The sequence below is a fragment of the Spinacia oleracea genome, chromosome 6 (assembly GCF_020520425.1).
Source record: "Spinacia oleracea cultivar Varoflay chromosome 6, BTI_SOV_V1, whole genome shotgun sequence".
NCBI lineage: Eukaryota > Viridiplantae > Streptophyta > Magnoliopsida > Caryophyllales > Amaranthaceae > Spinacia > Spinacia oleracea.
The window spans coordinates 10724672-10748492 of NC_079492.1; the positions used below are offsets into that span (position 1 = coordinate 10724672).

Here is a 23821-nt window from a genome sequence, read left to right on the forward strand (position 1 = left end):
GTGATATGAAGATAACAAAAGAACTAAGAATTAGGAAGTAACACTACCTAGTTAGTTCAGACAAAAGCATAATGGCTATAATATACATAAACATTAAGATTGTTCACAACCTCTACCCCTTCAAGTTAAACAACAACAAACTTACAAACTGATATTAAACACTAACCACACAGCCACACAACAACACTAGTGACCAAGACTTCAAACCTAAAAGCAGCCTGACCCTGACCCTAACCCTACAATCTAAGATAATAAGGTTCAGTCCAGTTCAATCTCAACAAGTCGGGTTCTATCAAAAGTTCCTTGTTCTGTTTTAAATGTTCTGTTCCGCTTTTATAAGTTCAGTCAGTTCTTATAATGTTCTGTTCTTCTTTTATAAGTCCAGTCAGTTCTTATAAATCGTTTCGTACAGGTGCAACCCTGATCTGGTTTTGGTTTTGGTTTTAGATTCAGATTGAAATACCACTTGATATATAACCAACAATTTATCTACTGATTCAACCAAGTAGTAATATATCCGTGTTTTGTCTCCTACTCTGCTGTCTCCTACGTTAGCTACCACCTGATGATATGGATTGCTGTGGGTTTTATCAAATTTTACAGTCCTGCCATCCGTATAAATCCCATAACACTCCCCTTGATAAAAAGTTACATCAAATAAAAGATGATATTACCCTAAAGCTTGTCACATTTATCATCCCCTTTCCTCCAGAAAACCAAAATTGGCACAAAATTCGACCAAATAAAGGAAGACTACAAAGTCAGAAGCGGTTGAGAGTTTTCACAGAATTCGAGATGCTCTGCAATGTTAGAGACTATATATCTCTTTTGGCAAATTGCTCCAATCTGCCATAACTTAATCTCAACTCTAAACAATTCTAGACAAAAATAACATAAAATCACAGCAATAATTTCCAATCAAAACAAAATTACCCAAAAAATCCCAAATTTACCACACAACTTTATGCAAAAAATCCCAACATATAACACGAAATTGAACCCATAAGAATCTGAAAATAAGCAAGTCAGAAAATCAACTAGTACACTAATGTCTTATTCGATCAGCCTCAAAATCTAGATTCAAACCCACCTTAACAATAGTTCTCATCAAATTATAATAACTTCTTTCGGTTCTTATTTTAAAATTTCTATAAGAATCATTATCATCGATTAAAAAAAAACTATAAATCAGTTAATAATTAATGGATTCACATAACCAACAACAAACATTAAAAATCGAGGATTCAAGGTGTAGAACATACCTGGTGAAATTCCGCAATTGAGATTGAGGGTTCAAGGTGGCGTGAGAGATGCGATTTCAATGGAGGGTTGAAGTGAACGGCGATTTCAATGGAGGTTGAAGGATTCTCAGATCGAACAAGTGATGACAGAGGTGAATGAAGGGGTTTTTTCCTTTTAGGGTTTTAATTTAATATTGGCGGTTCACCGCTTAAAATTAAAATTGGAAGACGCGGGTTTGAAAATTTTTAAGTAGAGGTCACGTGCCACACACGTGGAATTTCTCGACGGTCTTTGTTGTCGAGAAAATATGTCGACTACAAACAGCGTCGAGATATTTCGCGAAAGAAATTTATACCCAGCAGACTTGTGCAGCGTCGAGGGGATAGCGTCGTGAAATCACGGGAATTGTAGTAGTGAAACCTTTGTTTTAATTAGAAATTAATCGTTCTTTAACAATCTAATAGTCTCAATTGGTCAATTAAAGTCCTAATACAAAAAACATTGACTTTTGGCCTTTAAAATCATTAAAAATCAATACTTTACGGCCTTATATTAAATCTGAAAATTAAGATTGATTCCCATAATTTAAATCATCATTAAATTATGTAAGTCAATTGCCTATACAGTTGGTATTAAAACCCTAGTAATAAACAATCATAAAAACTATTTTTTGGTAATAAAAATTGCCACTTTATTATTTTATTAAATCTGAAAATAAGAATTTAACAACGGAATTTGGAAAAGGTTAAAAGTATACGGAGTATGAACGATCAACAACAAAAACACACACACACAACACAATTGTGTTGCGTGTGGGCAGCGGCACAAGGCAGCAGCGACGAGCAAGGCTCAGGGCTGGGCTGTGCATGGACGAAAACGAGAGAGGAGAGGAAAAAGTGAAGTGCTGCAGCATGAATTTAGAACGCACATAACTTTTATTTATAACTCGGAATTGATCGATTCTTGAGGCAAAGTTCAAGAACTTTTCGAGATCTACAACTTTGAAAAAGAAACCTTTTTCTGAAAACAAACGGAAGTAGGAGAAAAACGCCTAAAAGAAGTTCGACGAAAGAAAGAGAAATTTTGGGTTAGGGTTTTACTTTTTAGGTTTAATGAATAAAGTGAGGGATTTTGAGGGTGAGCTCCTATATTTATAGGCTTAGGAAACTCAAAGATGGGCTAGGGTTTAGGATTCCCTCTCGGGCTTCATTAAACATAAGATGGGCTTGCTTAGTTTGTTTGGACTTGAACTTGGAATTGGATTGGGCTAGATTAATTTAAAATCGTTTTACTTTTGAAACCTAATTAAATTCCCAACTTGAAATAATAAATCGTTTGGTAATTAATTAATATAATAAATATTCTAATTAATTAAAAATACATTTAAATAATATTTAAATGCGATTTAAATTCTAAAAATCATAAAAATACTTTATAAATATAATAAAACTTATTTATAAATACAGAAAAATACGAGGTATTACAGTTAGAACCTCAAGCGGTAATCTAATACCATAGGAGTTTATTTTCTAAGTCGTTTCTCTTTAACATAAACTTCAAGGTAGAAATCGAATATCTAAATTCATTTCTTTTGTTCCCGTTTCCTATCCTTTCTAGCACGTTTTCTTATAGTCCAAAAGATTTTACTCTTTGCTTGATCTTCTTACTTTGTTATGCTTAAAAGTCCCTTTCTTTTATTCACTTTGAATGACAACATCCAATGAGTCTAGTTCATTTATCGAATCAAAAGAAAATTGGTTGTTAACCATTGGTTATACATGAGTCTTTAACTCAATACTTCATTATTCCAAAACTACCCAGTATTCTGAATATATGAGGTCCAATTGGTATACCATTCAAATTTTAGTTTGAAAACAACCATGAATATCACTATAAGAAAATAGCATTCAAGATACGCTCTCGCTCTCAAAATTAGTTACCAATCGATCGCGCGAGGAAATATCGCAGTTCTATTGTCCGAACGCAATAAGGTTAAAGATTTACGATTCTACAGAATGAACTAGCAAAGAAAACATTTATCACACTTTAATAACTTGAATAAAAAGCATTCACGCAATCATCAAATCTATTAAACATTTCATTCATGCAAAAAATAAAACATGGTCCATAAATGAATGAAACGATTCCAAGACCCTAAAAGTCCTAAATCCTTAAGCTTTGGCATGTCTTAAGTATTTTAAGATTCTAGGTAAGAAAAACCTATTGCTAGTAATCTCCAAATTACTCTTGGTTAATAAATTAATACCATAATTTATCCCATTGCCACAACATATGCCATTGTTGTTTGAGTTAAAACCACAATCAACGTGCTCCTTTGGGACGCCTTACTATCTAAGTCAACTAATATAGCACCTCGCCTTGGCGGAAACCTAGTACGTTAAATCCTTAGATTTTTGTAAGTGCTTGATTTGGAAGGCAACTTTTGAACTCAATATTACTTTTTGGACCTAGTTGTTTCTATGTTGGTTCGATTATTTAGTGAACTAAATCTAATCGAGCATACAAACAACATTCATGCATAATATATTCATGCAAGCATAATATATGGTGCATAAATTTAATTGGGGAACTAGTATGGCCCAAAACTCTTGTCTTGAAGCATCCAATCTTCTTCACCATCTTGTTAGCTTGGCATCGTCTTGAATCTTCATTCAATGCTAACTTAAAGTTCTAAACTACAAATACTTGAAATAATAAAATTACATCAAAATTTCAATGGTACGAAGACCATATTTAAAACTTAACATTCAAATATAAAACGGTTCGCAGGCCGTATTTAACTTTCCTAGATTGGCCACACTAGTCACTTGTAGTACCTGCATTACATAAAATATATATTCTATGCATTATATTAACCCATTCTTATCCTAAAACGAATGACCCATTTAATTATGCAAGTATTTACGTGAATTATTTAAATAATTTCACGTTCACATAAATGCGTCCTAAAAGATTAATCAATTTCAAATTATTAATCCTTAGAATTTATTCTAATTAAAATTTAATTTAATTAAAATAAAGTGACCTACGAAAAATAATAAAAATATTTATTTCATTTTAATTTCATTAAGCGGCTCACACTCAAACCAATAATTATTTCGAATAATTAAATATTTAAATATTAAATTAAACTCACGTCCCGGCCCAAGTTAAATAAAATAATTAATTAATTATCCCCTTAGCCATTTTAATGCAAATACAAATTTTAAAGCCCAACGAAACGAAAATGCCCAAAAATGTGCAATGTGGGCTAGGCTTGCGCCAGCCCAGCACTACCTCGTGCTGTGTGGCCTACGACGCACATGAGCACGTTGCCCATGCCCCCGCAAGCCTCGCACAAATGCCGCAGCTCGTCGTTGCATGTGGCACTGCTGCTCGCTGTTGTGCTCGATGCTGCGCGCAACAAGGCAAGGCAGCTTGCCCTTGCTTGCTCGCAGCTCGCAAGCCAAGGCTCGCTGCCTTGCTCTCCCATTTCGCCCAGCGCGCGCGGCATGCTGCTCGCTTGTGGCTGCCCCCGTTGCTATGGCTCAGCAATGGGGAGGCAGCCCGCGTGGCTACGACAAGCCACACGTCCATACACCCCTTGTGTTCGTGCCTTTGGTTCGTGCAAACGAACCAACTAATTAAAAAAAATTCAATTTCACGAACATATTTTTTTTTTTTGCTAAGCAAGAGAGAATATATTAATTAAGCAAAACTTTATAACTTAGGCTAAACCAAGTGATACAAACCAACTAGGTTGGAATCTATCAACAAGGAATTAGCAACTCACAGCTATACAAGGCACACAAACAAAACAAACAAGGCACCAGGCCCATTACAAGGTTATAAACCAGTCATAATCTCTCTGGCTCACAGTTTTTGGCAAAACTACTTGGATTCTGCCCTTAACCAGTTGCTTCAAGCTGCTCACAGTGTGACTAATAGTGGGGATTTGATTATCCCAGAAGCTTGCATTCCTGCTCTTCCAAATCAGGTACACAGCAGTACCAATAGCAGCAAAAATAACTTGTTTTATGAACTTAGAAACTCTGCTATGACCAATCTTTCTTACCAACTGATGCAAGGTACCAGCCATAGGAACACCCAACCAATGCTGCATTGCCTGTATAATCTGATAGTTGAACTGACACTGAAAGAAAAGATGGTTGTGATCTTCATCCTGCAACCCACAAATCAAGCATAAAGCAGTTTGGCTAATACTAATTCTAGCTAATTTAGCTGTAGTTTGTAGCCTACATTGAACAGCAAGCCAACAGATGAATCTGTGCTTAGGGGTGAGCAGTCTATTCCAAACTAATCTATCCCAATGCACTCTAGGTTTCAAATCCAACATTTTCTCATAAACTTGCTTCACTGAATAATGAGCCATGCCCTCCAGATCAGACAGAGTAAAATACTGCTTAAGCTTCTCCTTGGTGACACAAATTTTCCTCCAATGCCAACTAGCAGAAGAGTTATGTTGGTAATCCACTAGTAGAAAAAACCCTTATTGCAGCGGGCTTTTAGACCCCTGTTGCAGCGTACATCGTATGCTGCAACTGGGGGGCCTGCAACAAGTCTGAACTTGTTGCAGCGTACAATGTTCGCTGCTAAAAGGTGTTTTTTGCAGCGTACATATGTATGTACGCTGCAACAAGTGCCAAAAAATTGGCAAAAATTTGGACTTGTTGCAGCGTACATATATATGTACGCTGCAAAAGACTCAACTTTTTGCAGCGTACATTTATTTGTACGCTGCAACAAGTCTGGAATTTTGCAAAAAAATTTTCCCTTGTTGCAGCGTACAACATATATGTACGCTGCAACAAAGTACTTTTGGCGGGGAAATTCTAATTTTGTTTAGGGATACCTAGAGTGCCTTGCACCAAATATAGAAACCTGTCAAAACAATAATAGAATAACGCAACCTGTATAACAAATATAAAAACAACAACTGGAGTTTTGTATATATCCCAAAACCAAAAGTGCACATACCTATACATTTAAATATATTTACGTTCCAATTTCAACGTACGCATACATTTTAACATAAAATATTGTTCTATATCATCTAAACCAACACGATCAAGCGCCCTCAGGTCAATAATAAATACTTGGTGGTAAAAAACTTCGCCCATTGCTCACGAACCACATCAATTTCCTCACTAGCATAAGGCGCAGTCCTCGGAGTATAGACCTTACAAAAACAAAAATTTGATGGAGCATTAGATCGATTAAATGCAAATGAAATGTCACATTTTAACATTCAAGCAACTAATGACAATGTATTAATAGTCTAGAATACGAATCAATTAGTTACTTACCTCATCTAGCCGGCCTTCATAGTCATGTTGTAACGTGACTATCTCTAACATGAACTTCATAACGTAATAGCCACACTCAGTTCCGCCGATTTGTTGAGCACACTGATTAAGAAACATAATACTTTATCTTGCAAGGCCAATAGTTAATAAAAACAAAGCAAAAAGCTAATTAAGAAACATGTTATACCTCTATATGAATGGGTTTACACGACTTAAAACTCGTTTTATTCGGACAATTCCCACCATTGCACTTGTACACTTGGTATGCCCTAGAAAATTAACGAAACATGGGTACTCATGAATATGATTTTGGCTTAGGTTTCTTAAAGACTAATGTAATTTGTAAGCAAAAGAACTTACAAACTCAAGATTCCCCATGCATAATCTGTTTGACGTGGATCTCTAGCAGAATCGAAAATATATACATAACCTCTACGTAGGTCCATCACGTATAAATTCCAATGATTCCTGTATAATTTATAAATGATATATTAAATATTTAATAACAATAATAATTAATATTTTATATGAAACTTATATAACACACTTACTCTTGATTATATGGGATTAAAAACCAATTAGTTAGGTTAGGATTACCCATCTTCTCCTTTTCAATTTCAGCTTGGAAAATGTTTTTCAAATACATTGTTGGCGCTCCAGGGTCAGCCTTGATTCTAGTGCTTGACATAATCTCGGGACAAATGAACGAAATCCGAGACATTTCAAATGATTTGGCATGATCGTGCAATAAACACCTACAAAATAAACAAGATTACACTATTAAGATCGATAAAGAGAAAAAACTTCAAAGAAATAATAGTTATATTAACAACAATAAAACATTTAATTACAATATGTAGACTTGGATCGCTGAAATGTTTAAGCACGCCCCGCGAAGGAACTCTCCTATATCAGACGCAGTTATGTATGTTTCTTGATCAAAATCCGAGTGCCAAACTGAGGCCGCCAATGGGATGGTAGTATTATCATATATATCATCAGGCGCCGAAGTCATGATAAAATGCAAGTATTTGCATGACGGGCCAAGATCTTGAATTGCATCGTGTACAAGTCCCGCTTTCTTGCTTTTGGTGGTTGATTCTTGTGTTTTACGATCACAACTACCCACGACCTCTAAGTTGGACTTAGGCTTAGAATTCGACTTCTTTGGATCCGAAAATTCCTATAACAATCGTCAATTAACATTAGTCATGTAATAAGAATCAAATGAGTCCTTAGGTTCTTTAGTTCAAAGTTGGGAGCGAAAATGTCATTTTAGCTCTATATATGACCTATAACAACCCAACGAACCTTAAATGTGCATAAATAGGTTCGAATGAGATTTAGAAACTTAAAACTATGCATATTAGTCATGTAACAAGAATCAAATGAGTCCTTAGGTTCTTTAGTTCAAAGTTGGGAGCGAAAATGTCATTTTAGCTCTATATATGACCTATAACGACCCAACGAGCCATAAATGTGCATAAATAGGTTCGAATGAGTTTTAGAAACTTAAAAATATGCATATTAGTCATGTAACAAGAATCAAATGAGTCCTTAGGTTCTTTAGTTCAAAGTTGGGAGCGAAAATGTCATTTTAGCTCAATATATGACCTATAAGGACCCAACGAGCCTTAAATGTGCATAAATAGGTTCGAATGAGTTTTAGAAACTTAAAACTATGCATATTAGTCATGTAACAAGAATCAAATGAGTCCTTAGGTTCTTTAGTTCAAAGTTGGGAGCGAAAATGTCATTTTAGCTCAATATATGACCTATAACGACCCAACGAGCCTTAAATGTGCATAAATAGGTTCGAATGAGTTTTAGAAACTTAAAACTATGCATATTAGTCATGTAATAAGAATCAAATGAGTCCTTAGGTTCTTTAGTTCAAAGTTGGGAGCGAAAATATCATTTTAGCTCAATATATGACCTATAACGACCCAACGAGCCTTAAATGTGCATAAATAGGTTCGAATGAGTTTTAGAAACTTAAAACTATGCATATTAGTCATGTAATAAGAATCAAATGAGTCCTTAGGTTCTTTAGTTCAAAATTGGGAGCGAAAATGTCATTTTAGCTCTATATATGACCTATAACGACCCAACGAGCCATAAATGTGCATAAATAGGTTCGAATGAGTTTTAGAGGGTTTACCTTGGATGCTAAGTCTGTTGTCTTCTTTTGGGCCGCTAATACCGTTGTCTTTTTCTTGGAGCTACCATCCCTCTCTTTAGAAACATTAGACTTGGACTTCTTTTTAGGAGGTGAAGTACAATCCTTTAAAATTCAACAAAAACAAGAGTAGGTAAGATGTCGAATGTGCTTGCGTGAACATATACATTCTAAACAATAAAACATATATACCTCGCCGTCTTCGAAAATCACTAAGTGTATGGGCCATTGCACAAAACTACCCAGAGCACCGCCTAAGTTAGTGAAACCATCTCCCGTAGGTACCGGAAGAATATCATCAACATGTCCGTCGTAAACAAAATCAACTTGGACTTTATAGTGACCAGGCTTCATCGATGTAAAATGTTGGGGCAATGCACCATCTGAGGGTTGTACCATACCATCCGCTACGACAATGTTGTTGCCTGAAACTTTATCCTCAAGGGCAAGACGACATGGAGTCCTTTCCTTCATAAACAAAGGTTTCAATGCAACTTTGTAAGTGATACAGATTATTAAGTAAATGTCAACTAAAAACATAAAAGGATCAAGCAACTATGTTAAAAAAGAGTGACTACGTCGTACCTTTAGCTCGCGTGGTTGCGACACTAAGATGTGACGAGTGGTTCTTGTAGCACTAACATCAAGGTCAACTCTGGCAGAATCATTTAAGTGGAGGTCATCAAGTATCGGGGTAGAAAAGGAGTTTAGTTGTCCTGTTTTTAACAAGGTGCTTAGTTGCTTTTGGAGGGCCTCTGCCACCCTTTTCTCTACCCTTTTCTCTAATTCACCTTCAAACTCCTTTTTCACAGAAGCTCTGATTGATTCGTAATTTTCTGATGAAGCTTCACCATGGTCACTTCTACTATGTTGAATACACGGACCGAAAGCCTTTTTGATACCAACCATGCCACCTGTTCCCTAGACACGCCCACGATGATCTTTTTTCCCTATAGCTTTAGTGAGGGCATCCTCACCCTGTTCGAAAGAAAGATTTCCTTTTTCCTCTTCTGCGATGTACTCTAACTGCCAATTAGGAAAGTAAAATTACTTTATATTCTCTAATCAAAGCAAGTAAATATTAATTAATTATCACTACTTACAGCTTTTGTTGCGATTTCAACAACTTCTGTATCGTTCGGGTCAATTTCCCACTTTCCCTCTTTATTTTGTACTTGATGGGCCAAAATCCACTCCTTTGATCTGTATTTTCTAACTCTATTAACATTTGAGGTCACTGATGAGTTCACCGAGGAGGTACTCGAGATAGGTAAAGCTGCATCTGGTGGAAGTCGTCCATCCTTTATCCAATCTAGTCGCTTTCTATTATAACCCTTTTGGCCGGTGCGATGTGGGTTCTTGTTGCATGATGCACTTTTCCTCGCCTTTTCACTACGAAGCTGTCAAAGACAACATAAAAAGATGGAAATAAATGTTTTTTCTGATAACTTTTTGTCCTAGAACCAATGTCAGTTTGCTACATGAAAAACTCTTTAAGGACAAGTTAAAGAAATATTATCATTACCAATGACTCTGGCAGGAAATAATGTTTAACAAAAGTCTTCCAATCATCCTCTGTGATATGGTTGTAGACATCCCAAGGCATCTTGTTTGTTTGATTTTTTGGCTTCTTTTCCTTCATAGTTATCCATCGGCGCACCAACTTGCTCTTGAAACAACTAAATCGTTTCGCCACACAAGAATGAAAATATTTCTCCCTCGAATGATTAGAATCATCAGTAATGTGGAACATAAGCTGTTAATAATTAAAAAAAGTTGGATTATAAAAATAGTATTTAAATCAAATTAAATAATCCCTAAAATATACAAATCAAGTTAATATCCAATGCTTACCTTAGTCTCCTCCCAAAACCCCTTCTTGGTTTGCTCATCTACCTTTGGATATAATGGGACGTTAATATTAATTCTAGTAGCACAACTCCCAACTTGCTTCCCGTATTCATGAGACCATTGTCCATCGGGGACATTATATACATTATACTCAAGGAACATAGGCTTAGCGACTTTAACACCTTTTGACGGACCACGGCCTTTAATGGTCTTTGTAATCGTACTAACATCTTGTGATTCGTCACCCGTTGTGGGAGTCTTGCCACCTTCTGATTCATGCCTAACAACAATTTGGTTTTCATTCATCGTACCTATGTTGTTCCTGCATCAAGTAAAACATACAGAAGGGTGGTTACAAAATGTGCGCGCAGCAGCAAATCAGTGCACTAGCATACAGAAGGATATCAGATCAGTGCAGATATCACAGATCAGATCAGCACTAATCAGTGCAGATCAGATCAGCACTGATCTGCACTGATCAGATCATCACAGATCAGTGCAGATCAGATCAGCACAGATCTGTGCTGATCTGATCAACACTGATATGTACTGATATGTGCTGATCTGATCAGTGCAGAACAGATCAGCATAGATCAGTGCTGATCTGATCTGCACTGATCTGTGCAGATCAGATCAGCACAGATCAGTGCAGAACAGATCAGCACAGATACCACACTTCCGCATGCCACCTTAAGTTTTTTGCTTGTTTCTTCAATGAAAACATACGCTCAAACCTAGGTATGATTGGAAGATACCACAAAGACTTAGCAGGCGGGCCCCTCTTAGCTGAATTTGCCCCTTTGCGTTTGTAACGAGATGCGCCGCATGTTGGACACTCATCCAAATGTTCATGCTCTTTTCTGTAAAGCATACAATCATTTGGGCAAGCATCTATCTTGTCGACCTCTAAGCCTAAGGGACACATCAATTTCCTGGCATAATAGGTAGAGGTGGGGATATCATTCCCTTCCGGCAAAAATTCACCTACCCACTCCAATAAGGTGTCAAAGTGTTCATCTCTCCAACCACCTTTACATTTGAGGTTGTAAAGTATTGACACACATTCCAACTTGCTGAATTTTGTACAACCGGGATACAATGGAGTTTCAGCAGCCTTTGATACTTGTTCGAACATCTGAGGTCGTTCGTCCAAGTGATCTTTCAGCCCATCCATCATCTCATTTATTTCATCATCTTCTTCCTCATCATCACCCGTCTCATTATTCTCATAAATATCATCATCACTCTCATTACTCTGAACATCAAATTCATGGACACTAGAACTTGGACGATCAGGTATTGTTTCACCATGCCAAAACCAAACATGGTAATCTTGCTTAAACCCACGGCGAAATAAATGATCCTCAATTTCATCAATGTCACCTAACCGCTTGATATTGTTACAATCACGGCAGGGACAATAGATTTTTTCGGCTTTTGTACTCCGTTGGTGTGCTAAAGCACATCTAATGAACTCTGCGACCCCACTCAAGTATTCTGCCGTAGTATGGTCACCATACATCCAACGACGACTCATTACTAATAACAACAGCAAAAGGTTCCACACATAAACACATATATTAAGAAGTCACAAAATCATTAAGAAGTTCCGCAAATCTTTGGTTACATCATTTAAGTTTATCAATGCTTCACTGAAGTGATATTAGAAGTCCAAAAACAATCCTAATAAGTAAAACGGAATGGATACTTAAGCATAGAATACTAATGTACACGTTTTATTATTACACTTACTATACTTATCCAAATTTTATTTATCGTAAAAATGATATGCACTTACTGTACTATTGATTTCAACTTTCAAAAGAGGAAAAGAGAAATTTTATGAAGATAATTAGATATATCAATACCTTATGCAATTGTTGAAATTCGAACAAGCACGATGATAGATTATGCTGGCAGTACGATCATCGCCCCTCTCTTCAACCATATGCGTATCTACCCATCTTCACAATTAACTGCAAATTAAAGAAATAATTGAAAAACAGCCAAAAAAATCAAAATCAAAACGAAAATCAAAACGAAAATCAAAAACGAAAATCAAAACGAAAATCAAAACGAAAATCAAAAAAGAAAATCAAAACGAAAATCAAAACGAAAATCAAAAACGAAAATAAAAAACAATAATCAAAACGAAAATCAAAAACTAAAATTGAACCCTAATCTGAAAACGAAAATAAAAAACGAAAATAAAAATTGAACACACCATAGCGAAACCACCAGAACCACGACGCCAAGCAACCACCGAACCACGACGTGACGGGGAGATGCTGAACCCCCGGCCGACCAAGAATATAACCTTTCAGGCCGCGCGAGAATTGAACGGGATGGGGGAGATGAGGCGAGAACACCACACACCGGCGAAGACAGCGACGCAGGGCTGAGCAACGCTTGGGTTCGACGGCGACGCAAGGCTGAGTTCGACGGCGACGCAGGACTGAGTTCGACGGCTGAGTTCGACGGTTTGTTTGGATATATGTTTAAGGGAAAAAGCTTGGAGCAGAGAAGGAACAACGTACGTTTGAGCCCGCTCGTTTGAGCGCGGTTTGTTGCAATCTAGGAAAGTAAAAATTTTTGAAACGCGGACTTGTTGCAGTGGGCAATAACATGTACGCTGCAATAAAGTCGGGTTGTTGCTGCGGGCTTTTATTTTGTACGCTGCAACAAACACATTTGCTGCGAACAACTAAAATGTACGCTGCGATAACCCTTTAAAGGGTTTGACCCGCGTTGACCGACTGGTTGTTGAAGCGTATTTATACATGTACGCTGCAACAAGGGGGCTGCAACAGGGGTTTTTTCTACTAGTGATCCCACCATTTCCCATCTTTGAGGTAAACTGATGTAATCCACTTGATCCAGATATTGTCCTGCTTCTTAACAAGAGCCCAAACATATTTACCAATGAAAGCCATGTTCCACAAAACAACATCCCTAAAACCCAAGCCACCATGCTGCTTCTCACAACAAACCTTATCCCAAGCTATATTACTTGGTTTCTGGATGAATGCTTGTCCACTCCATAAGAAGGCTCTGCAAATCCTCACAATGTCCCGCAGAACAGATTTGGGAATGACATATATTTGAGCCCAATACATATGCAAACTAAGCAGAACATAATTGATTAGTTGCATTCTGGCAGTGTAAGAGAGATTCCTTGAGCTCCAGATCTTAATCCTGGTGATCATTTTATCCACTAGATGTCCACATTGAGCCACAGTAATCTTCTTAGAACATATGGGAACACCCAAATACTTGAAAGGCAAAGAACTTCTGGAGAAACCAGAAACATCAACTACTCTTTGAACTTCATTCTCTGGCATACCATGACAGTACACAGAAGACTTCTGCTGATTAGCCTTTAAACCAGCTGAGTTTGAAAAGAGTTTGACAGCTTGTAACAGGAGGAGAATAGATTGATAATCACCCTTACTGCAAAGGATCAAGTCATCAGCAAAACAAAGATGAGTGAGCTTGATATCCTTACATCTTGGATGAAATTGGAAATGAGAAAGTTCACACATTCTACTCAAGATCCTAGATAGATATTCCATACATATGACAAACAACAATGGAGATATGGGATCCCCCTGCCTCAAACCTCTTTTGGATTTAAAAAATCCATGCATACTTCCATTCAACATCATGGAGAACATGGGAGTAGTAACACACTGCATTACTATTTTCACAAAAGAGCATGGGAACTCCAGATAAGTGAGCATTTCATGTAAAAACTGCCAATCAACTGTGTCATAAGCCTTCTGAAGATCAATCTTCATGAGACAGCTAGGTTTGACTGCCTTCCTGCCATAATGCTTGACTAAATCTTGAACAACCATAATGTTGTGAACAATAAACCTACCATGAACAAAACCACCTTGGTTTTCCAGGATCAGGTCAGGTAATACTTGTCTTAATCTCCCACAAAGGACCTTTGTTATGCATTTATAAATGGTGTTACAACATGAAATTGGTCTGAATTTACTCACATCTTTTGGACATTTAGTCTTGGGAATGAGAGTGATGACAGTATGATTCACCTCCTTCAAGAGCTTCCCATTCTGTAACATATCCAGGATAGCTTCTATAACCTCATCTCCAACAATATGCCAAGCATTTTTGTAGAAATAAGACCCAAAACCATCAAGACCTGGAGCTTTAAATCCTGGAATATAGAATAGAGCAGACTTAACCTCATCAGCAGTATAAGGGGCATTGAGAATACTTTTGTGATGATCCTGACACACAGGACCCTGCTGAACTATTTGTTTAATAACAGGAGTTCTGTGATCATGAGTGCTACCTAATAACATTCTGTAATAAGCTAAAAAGGCTTCAGAAACCTCATCAGCTGTGTCTTTCCAATTCCCATTCATATCACAGATACTATATACTTGATTTTGAACTCTTCTAGCTTTGATGCTTTGATGAAATAAGGCATTATTTTCATCTCCTTCTCTAAGCCAATTAACTTTTGACTTAAGAATGCAAGGTATGCCTTATGTTTATCTTTATATTCGTGTATAGCTTTCAGCTCTGCATCAGCTACACTTGCATCAGTAGGATTGCTATGCAATGCACTTTGAGCATTCACCATTTCCTGATAAGCCTTTAGATCAGCAGCTTGAACATCAGTAAACCCAACTTTATTCAATTCTCTCAAGGCTTGCTTAAATTTCTTAAGTTTACAAACCAAGCTGAACATTTTATTTCCAACTATGTGACCATTCCAAGCCTTCTTGACAGTTTCAGAAAACACAGGAGAACTCTTCCGTATTGTAAAGTACTTGAATGGTTTCCTCCCTCCATCACTCCTAGGATACACTGTCAAAAGACCAGGTGAATAATCAAAGTGACCTTCAGGCATGAAACAAACTTCAGTAGCTGGAAAGATTCCTTGCCATGCATGATTAGCCATAAATCTGTCTATTTTTGAGAAGACCCTACTAGTGCCTTACTGTTTGTTATTCCAGGTGAAGAAATTCCCCACACTTTTGATATCCTCCATTCCACAATTGTGAAAGCAATTACTAATATCAACAATATCACTCTAACTTACAGGGGCCCCAATTCTTTCATCAACTGCCATCACACTATTAAAATCACCACACAGAATCGATGGATCCTAAATCCTTCCACAACTCCTGTCTAAAATTAGCATTATTAAAAGCATAAACAAAAGTGCAGTAAAAGCTATGCATGCCACTAACTGGAGTAACATGGCGATGCACAAACTGACTAGAAGCAGCCACTATATTCACATTAAAACAACCAGATTTCCAAGCTATCACAATTCTTCCTCCATCATGAAAGCTAGAGTTGCTAGTAAAACACCAATTTGCAAACACTCTTTGATAAAGTCTCCCAAGGTTTGAGAGCTTTACCTTATGTTCTAGGAGCCCAACTAAACCCACAGCATACTTCTGAATGAAATGTCTGACCTCATCCTGTTTCTGTGTTGAGTTCAGACCCCTAACATTCCAAGCTAACACTCTATCCATAAGGTTCAGAAGAGTCCCCTCTTCCAGTTGGATCACCCCCTTGTACAACCCCTTGCACTTGCTCTCCCATCAGAACATCATTCTCAATCAAGGAAACATCCAACACCTGAAAAGCATTAGAAGTTCTAACTGGTTGTTCTGACTCAACTCTCACCCTTATGGGCCTTAGTGATCTTTGGAAACCTTCCTGATCAACAATAGGACTAGTCACATGTGCTGTTTGGATAGGTACTGAAGCTGCCACAGATTGAGTGACCTTCCTAACCCAAACTCTTTTCCTACCTTGCCTACAGTCACCTTGCAAATGCCCCATCATCTTGCACTTAGTACACTGTGTTGGCTTCCATTCATAGAAAACAAGAACTCTTACCATTGTTCCATTCTCATCTCTAAATGAAACATGTTCAGGCAACTCTTGAGTCAGTGGGACATCAATCATTACCCTAGCAAACTGCAACTTATCTCTACATGTTGTAGCTTGATCCCTTTTAATTGGCCTCCCTATTTGTGCTACAATCTTAAACAGAGCCCTCTCCCCCCAATATTTAAAGTTTAGCTTCAATTGTACCCATATTGGGACACACTGAAGTTCTGGCTTCTCCATGTCCATATCAGGGTTCCATGGTTTCAGAATCAAGGGCTTGTTATCAAAGAAGTAATGGCCTGTCAACACCTTATCCCTTGAATCCATAGTAAGGAATCTCACTATAAACACCCCTTTTTCTCACCATCACTACCTTATCAACATTCAATTGTTTCCAGATTCTTCTAATGAAACCCTCCATAACATTGATAGGAGGGTTAGCTCCCACAATGTAACACACTACTGCTGAATTCCAGAAATCGATCTCCTCTTGAATGTCATCAACCTCAATTTCAACAGGGTTTAAAGCATTATCAAAATCAATATACTCAGTATTCATAGTGTCATTCACATTATTCGAATCAACAGTATGATTATTCGCAACCTCATCAAATTGCTGCAGAATAGGGATTAAAATCGTACCAACCTCCATATTGGATCGAGTATTACCTTGCTTCAACTGGTTTGCTGAGCCATGAATCACTTCCAAGAACTCATTGAATGAGTGACGCAATTCTGAACGAGCTTGAAGATGCTTCAACCCAGATTTTGGCGTAAGAACTTCATTTACAACCCCAAAATCAAGGGCTTCAACCCCCAAAACCTCCTCAATACTGCGCGTTTTCAATGCTTGCGAATCAGATGATGGACCTCGAGGTTTTCCTTTGCCATTTCCATGCTTGTTGCTGTGAGATTTCGAGCAAGATTTTCCTGCCATGTTGCAGTGCACGTTAGGCTAACATGCACCGAGAGAAAACTTGGGGAGAAAGTCTCTCAGCTTTTTTTTCAACTGTTGATCTCTGAACAAGCTTTATTTTCTTGTTTTATTCACGAACATATTTGCATTTAGTTATTTTTCACAAATTAACAATTTTTATTTCGAAAAATAATGACTCTACGATTTAATTAATTTTTACCAACAATTCGATTTTGTTAAATTTATCAAATCTAGGCTAAATGTATTCATATTTTAACGAACAAACAATGTCAACAAAAAATTTGAACGTTTTGATAATCGAATCTAAAACTCTAAATCGTTCTAAACATTTAAATTTCAGATTTTTACCAATTTGGTTTAAGTGTTGATTAAAATTAACGAATCTAATCAAAATTTTAATCCAATAATTTTTAAAATCTTCCACTTTACATGAAATTATATTCCCTTTCTCAATTAACCAAATTTCCAGATCTAATTTATTTAAAAAATCAATTAGCGATCTAATATTTACGAATTTGGGAAAAGGGATATTAGGGTTTATACTTATAATTTATGGCCGAAATTTTTACCAAAATTTTAAAATATAACCATCAGCATTAGGTAAAATTTTCAATCCATTCCGAGGAGTTTAGATCGACCAATTAATTGAAAAACTTTCCGAATTTGTTAATTTTAATTCGTTAATTAACAAAAACGCCCAAAAACACATACTTCGAGGCATGATTTTGCAATTCCGTTCTCATGATTTGATCTTATAAAATTGTTTTCAATCAGATTAGGGTCAGAAAAATCGAAATTTCAACAATTTTCGAATTCAAAACTTTTACCTGCGATCTATCCAATAATCCAGAAACATTCGAAAAATTTCCGAAAAATATAAGAAAATTCGACAACATGCAAAAACAAAAAATCATGCTAAAAATGATTTGAATACATAAGGCTCATGATACAATTGTAGGGGAATATAGTTAAACATATAACATGTGCGGAACTTCCCCAAAGCCAGGAAACATGTATAAAACACAGATTAAGCATACTTACATTTGAAGCGTGTTTTTACGAGTTTATTATCAACGAACACGAACAAAGAACTACAATTGTCGTTCCTCTATTTGGTTAACCGACACGTTCAGATCCGTCTTGATAATCGTAGCTTAGACAATATTCAAGAGTTTGTGCTTTTTGGGAAGAACACATCCATGGAGGCTAAGAGAAAATTAGGGTTTCTCTCTCTTCCTTAGGGTTTGATGTATAAACTGTATTGTGTGTTATGGAAAGGTGTACTAAAGTTATTAGAATAACCTAGTAGTCATAATATGCAAACCAACCAACTTGGTGGGCAAGCCAACCAAGTTGGCCGGCCAAGCCCACACGCAAGGAAGCAGCAGGCGCGCACAACTGGGCCGTGGGCCGCGTGCCGCTGCTGTTCCTTACTCCTTTGGTCCGTGCGCGCTACAGAGCCAAGGCCATTGGGCCAGCGCTGCATTGCCATGCACGCTGCGCCCATGGACCTTGCGCTTGTGCGCTACGGCTTGTTGGTCGTTGCTTTCGTATTGCGATTAAATTATTCTTCGACAATTTATTTATCATTTCGTACTTGACGATCCAATGTCGTACGATATGTTTATTCGTCTCGCCTAGCTTACGAATATACGCAATACGATATACGATTTCACGATCCAATGTTTTGTCGTATAATTATGTTTTCCGAACTAATTTCCCGAAAAGCTATAAAATGAATTTCCGATGCATTTAATCCGGTGATCTGTTACATGCCAATGGTGTGACCTTATAGGTTCAGTCAAGAGTAAGCTGTGAGCCTAATATAGATTAGAACTCACTGATCGAAAGCATTGCTCCAGCTAGCTATTCCGATCACTTGATCTCACTGAATTAATTGTTCGTAATTAATCTGAACCTTGGTATTGGACTAATGCACCTTGGGTGAAGGACATAGTTCCTTGAATACTCACTAGAATCCAAGGGAATGTTTTGCCTCGTATGACGTTTCATGTGGTCGTGGAATTTTTCAAGCTTCTAAAGGTGAAGCGTGTGGTGTTGGGTTTCTTCAATAGTAGAAGAGTTCAATCTTCGGATACTTTATTGGTTGTTGAATACCTCGCTCCACTAATGTGTTAGTTCTAGTCTTTAGACACTAACATTTATGCGCTAAACCTTTCATTTATTGCTCAGGTTTCAAGATCTCTTGTCTGTATGCATGATATGCTCATATTTTATAGTGTTTTTACCCCCGTCCTTTAGTACTTTTTGATCTCAAATGAGCTCTTCGGAGCGATTTTTAATACTAATGTGCTCCTTTTAGCGTGGTTGTAGTTTTAGGTTCATCATTGTAGAAATTAGCATATTTTTGTGCATTTCCTACTCATTTGAATCAATACAAGAGATTATGTACTTTCGAGAGCACAAACATTGAGTTGGAAGAGTTAACAAGCAAAGCGAATAGTGAAAGAAGTAGAAAATCGACTCTTATCCACTCTTTTGATCATAACTCAAGTTATAAAACTCCAAATGCAGTGATTTTAATTGGGTTGGATTCTAAATTTCAAGATCTTTCCAACGTGTGGTCATTTGCCTAATTCCGATAAATAACGAAGGAGTTATGACGTTTTGAAGATAGAGATTTTGTGTAGTTTTGCACCGAAAACCGGTCGGGTTCTGAAAACCGGCAGGTTTTGAGAAAATGAGGATTTTAATTTTAGGCGCGAAACCGGCAGGTTTTCACAAACCTGGATGCCAGGTTTTTGCTACCTGTAGGTTTTCTATGCTGGGAAGGACCGAAAACCGGCCGGTTTTCACAAACCCAGGTTTTCGGCCCCAACCCGTATTCCTTTTGTTTGTTTCTCTCCGTAGGTTTAGGGGGGAGGCTATATATATTAAATTAGCTTTTGGTAGTAAACTCTCTCGCAATTTTCCGTATTCTATTTCCTAGTACTAGAACTTGAACTTAGTTTTTACTCATACCACTTTGTCAACACTTAATTTTAGTTTCAATTCAAGTTTTAATCTTTCAATTATTTCCTTGTCCGTCAAATAGGTATTAATTCATTCCTTATCTTTAATATTCAATTTCGTTTAGTTCTTTATTTCATTATTTGTCTTCAATCATGTTTTCTATAATATTATTTTATTTGCTTATTATTAATATGAGTGAGTATACGTAGTCTAACTTCTAGGGTTTAGGGGATCCATAAATGTATGATTGGGGATTGTATTAGGTATAAATTTCTGATTTTTAACTATAATTTCTTTAGCTTGTTTTGTTTGTTCGTCAATTCTGTTCGGTCGCACTATTTTGTTTGAATTTGTTGAATCTTAGATTATGCGCCGAGAGGTATAAATCTAATGTTCATGATCTGTGGTTATAGATAGGATTTATTTTTAGTACATAGCGAGAGCATGCTAGTTGTAATTTCCTAAGGAATTCATAAGATTCGAGAGATGCATGTTTTCCTAGTTATGGTCATTAATTGTTTATTATTGTCTGTCGTCAATCCCTAGTCTGCAGTGTGGTGAACCGTCGCCCTATATTCTTTTAATATTGATATTTTCGTATTTTATTATTGTCGTAGTATTAATCAACCAAATCAACCCTTTTTGTTATTCCCAATAGTCTAGACTTGTCGTTTAATAGTAGAAAGAACGATGTTTCCCTGTGGATTCGACCCTGTCTTCTCTTGCTATTTAGCTAGTGATTTTAGGTTTATCTTTGATTAGGTGATACCACTAGTGGAAAAAGGCTCATTTTCATCGCACATTTAAGTGCATTTGCGTCGCACATTGTGCGTAGCAAAAGCTCACGACGCAAATGACTAAAAGTCATTTACGTCGCACATTTGTGCGTCATTTGCGTCACACATTAAGCAAATGTGCGACGCAAATGACTTTTCAGGCACCATGTTGAAAAGTCATTTTCCTCGCACATTAGCTTAATGTGCGACGCAAATGACTATTTGAGCGCCAAAAAACTAAGTCATTTGCGTCGCAGATTAAGTAATGTGCGACGCAAATGACATTTTTGGCGTCAGAAAAATAAGTCTTTTGCGTCGCACATTAAGCTAACGTGCGACGCAAATCACTTATTTTTTGTTTTTTTTTAAAATTTGTTTTTGATATTTTAGTTGGAAATTCCGACATGATCGTCTTTGAAATTAGACGCTTGCCAATACCGGGAATACTTTTATAAATAATACCTGTCACAAAAGTTTACAACGTAACGTTCCCAATAAAAGGCAATTAAATTCGTAATAGATCAACCAACATGTTACAATTACAAACATAAAATTATTACAACAAAGGTAGCTAGCTAGATATCAAGTTCATAGTACAAATTAAGCTAATATTCGACATTGTGCACAAAGTAATCTGCCCAAAAATCTTTCACCTCATTAATCTCCTCCGATGAATAAGGCAATGTTCTTGGAAAATCCTAAAAAAGTGTAAATAATTCAATTATCAACGATCGATCAATATAATAGTTTTGTGTACTTCAATTTATTATATAAAGTACGTAGTTTATGAGAACATACCGTAGTTAAGATCTTGACTATTACCATGATTTATTATTATGTCGTACATAAAACGCATGACGTAGTAGCCACAATCTAGTGATCCCAGTTGTTGAGCACACCATGCATTAAAATAAATAACACAAGTAAAATTTCTATCAAATTGTATGTTATAATTTTGAAAAACTTGATTTTTAGGTAAATAATAAACTAATTATACCTGTGCTGGGATCCATGTTAATTTAGTTCCCTTAGATTGTCCACTTAGTCTCTTGTAACTCCGAAAAGCACTACGCATTCGATAAAATATGCAATTATATATACTTTGTTTACACATGTAAATGCAAAGAATATTTTACATGTAAGTGCAATTATAAATCACTACTTTACTTGCTTCCTTGGGTAATATTTGGGCAAAAATGACGTTTTCGAACCCAACTTTGAACTAAAGAGCCTAAGGAATGTTTTCAAACTTATTACACGTTTAATATGAATATTTATAACTTTCTAAGGCTCTTTACAATCTATTATTTCACATTTAAGGCTACTTGGGTCGTTCTAGGTCATATTTGGGCAAAAATGGCGTTTTAGAACCCAACTTTGAACTAAAGAACCTAAGGAATGTTTTCAAACTAATTACACATTTAATATGCATATTTACAACTTTCTAAGGCTCTTTACAATCTATTATTTCACATTTAAGGCTAATTGGGTCGTTCTAGAACATATTTGGGCAAAAATGGCGTTTTCGAACCCAACATTGAACTAAAGAACCTAAGGAATGTTTTCAAACTGATTACAAGTTTAATATGCATATTTATAACTTTCTAAGGCTCTTTACAATCTATTATTTCACATTTAAGGCTAATTGGCTCGTTATAGGTCATATTTGGGCAAAAATGGCGTTTTGAAACCCAACTTTGAACTAAAGAACCTAAGGAATTTTTTCAAACTTATTACACATTTAATATGAATATTTATAACTTTCTATGGCTCTTTACAGTCTATTATTTCACATTTAAGGCAAATTGGGTCGTTCTAGGTCATATTTGGGCAAAAATGGCGTTTTCAAACCCAACTTTGAACTAAAGAACCTAAGGAATGTTTTCAATCTTATTACACGTTTAATATGCATATTTATAACTTTCTAAGGCTCTTTACAATCTATTATTTCACATTTAAGGCTAATTGGGTCGTTCTAGGTCATATTTGGGCAAAAATGGCGTTTTCGAACCCAACTTTGAACTAAAGAACCTAAGGAATGTTTTCAAACTTATTACACATTTAATATGCATATTTACAACTTTCTAAGGCTCTTTACAATCTATTATTTCACATTTAAGGCTAATTGGGTCGTTCTAGGTCCTATTTGGGCAAAAATGGCGTTTTCGAACCCAACTTTGAACTAAAGAACCTAAACAATGTTTTCAAACTTATTACACTTTTAATATGCATATTTATAACTTTCTAAGGCTCTTTACAATCTATTATTTCACATTTAAGGCTAATTGGCTCGTTCTAGGTCATATTTGGGCAAAAATGGCGTTTTCGAACCCAACTTTGAACTAAAGAACCTAAGGAATGTTTTTAAACTTATTACACATTTAATATGCATATTTATAACTTTCTATGGCTCTTTACAATCTATTATTTCACATTTAAGGCTAATTGGGTCGTTCTAGGTCATGTTTGGGCAAAAATGGCGTTTTCGAACCCAACTTTGAACTAAAGAACCTAAGGGATGTTTTCAAACATATTACACATTTAATATGCATATTTACAACTTTATAAGGCTCTTTACAATCTATTATTTCACATTTAAGGCTAATTGGGTTGTTCTAAGGCTCTTTACAATCTATTATTTCACATTTAAAGC

At 36.4% G+C, this 23821-nt stretch overlaps 2 protein-coding genes across 2 annotated transcripts; both read right to left on the reverse strand.

Annotated features, from left to right (window-relative positions):
* Positions 1-9649: 9649 nt before the first annotated feature.
* LOC130464004 (uncharacterized) lies at positions 9650-11001 on the reverse strand. Its single transcript, XM_056833320.1, has 4 exons — positions 10603-11001; positions 10274-10504; positions 9852-10148; positions 9650-9774 (listed from the first exon to the last, which is right to left on the reverse strand). Exons 1-4 carry the CDS (start codon positions 10903-10905, stop codon positions 9670-9672), a joined length of 936 nt encoding a protein of 311 aa, XP_056689298.1. The 5' UTR covers positions 10906-11001; the 3' UTR covers positions 9650-9669.
* A 4718-nt stretch (positions 11002-15719) lies between these two features.
* Positions 15720-16728, reverse strand: LOC130462913 (uncharacterized). The gene is made up of 2 exons (XM_056831898.1): positions 16177-16728; positions 15720-16070 (listed from the first exon to the last, which is right to left on the reverse strand). The coding sequence occupies exons 1-2, from the start codon at positions 16726-16728 to the stop codon at positions 15720-15722; spliced, it is 903 nt and encodes a 300-aa protein (XP_056687876.1).
* Positions 16729-23821: the final 7093 nt, after the last annotated feature.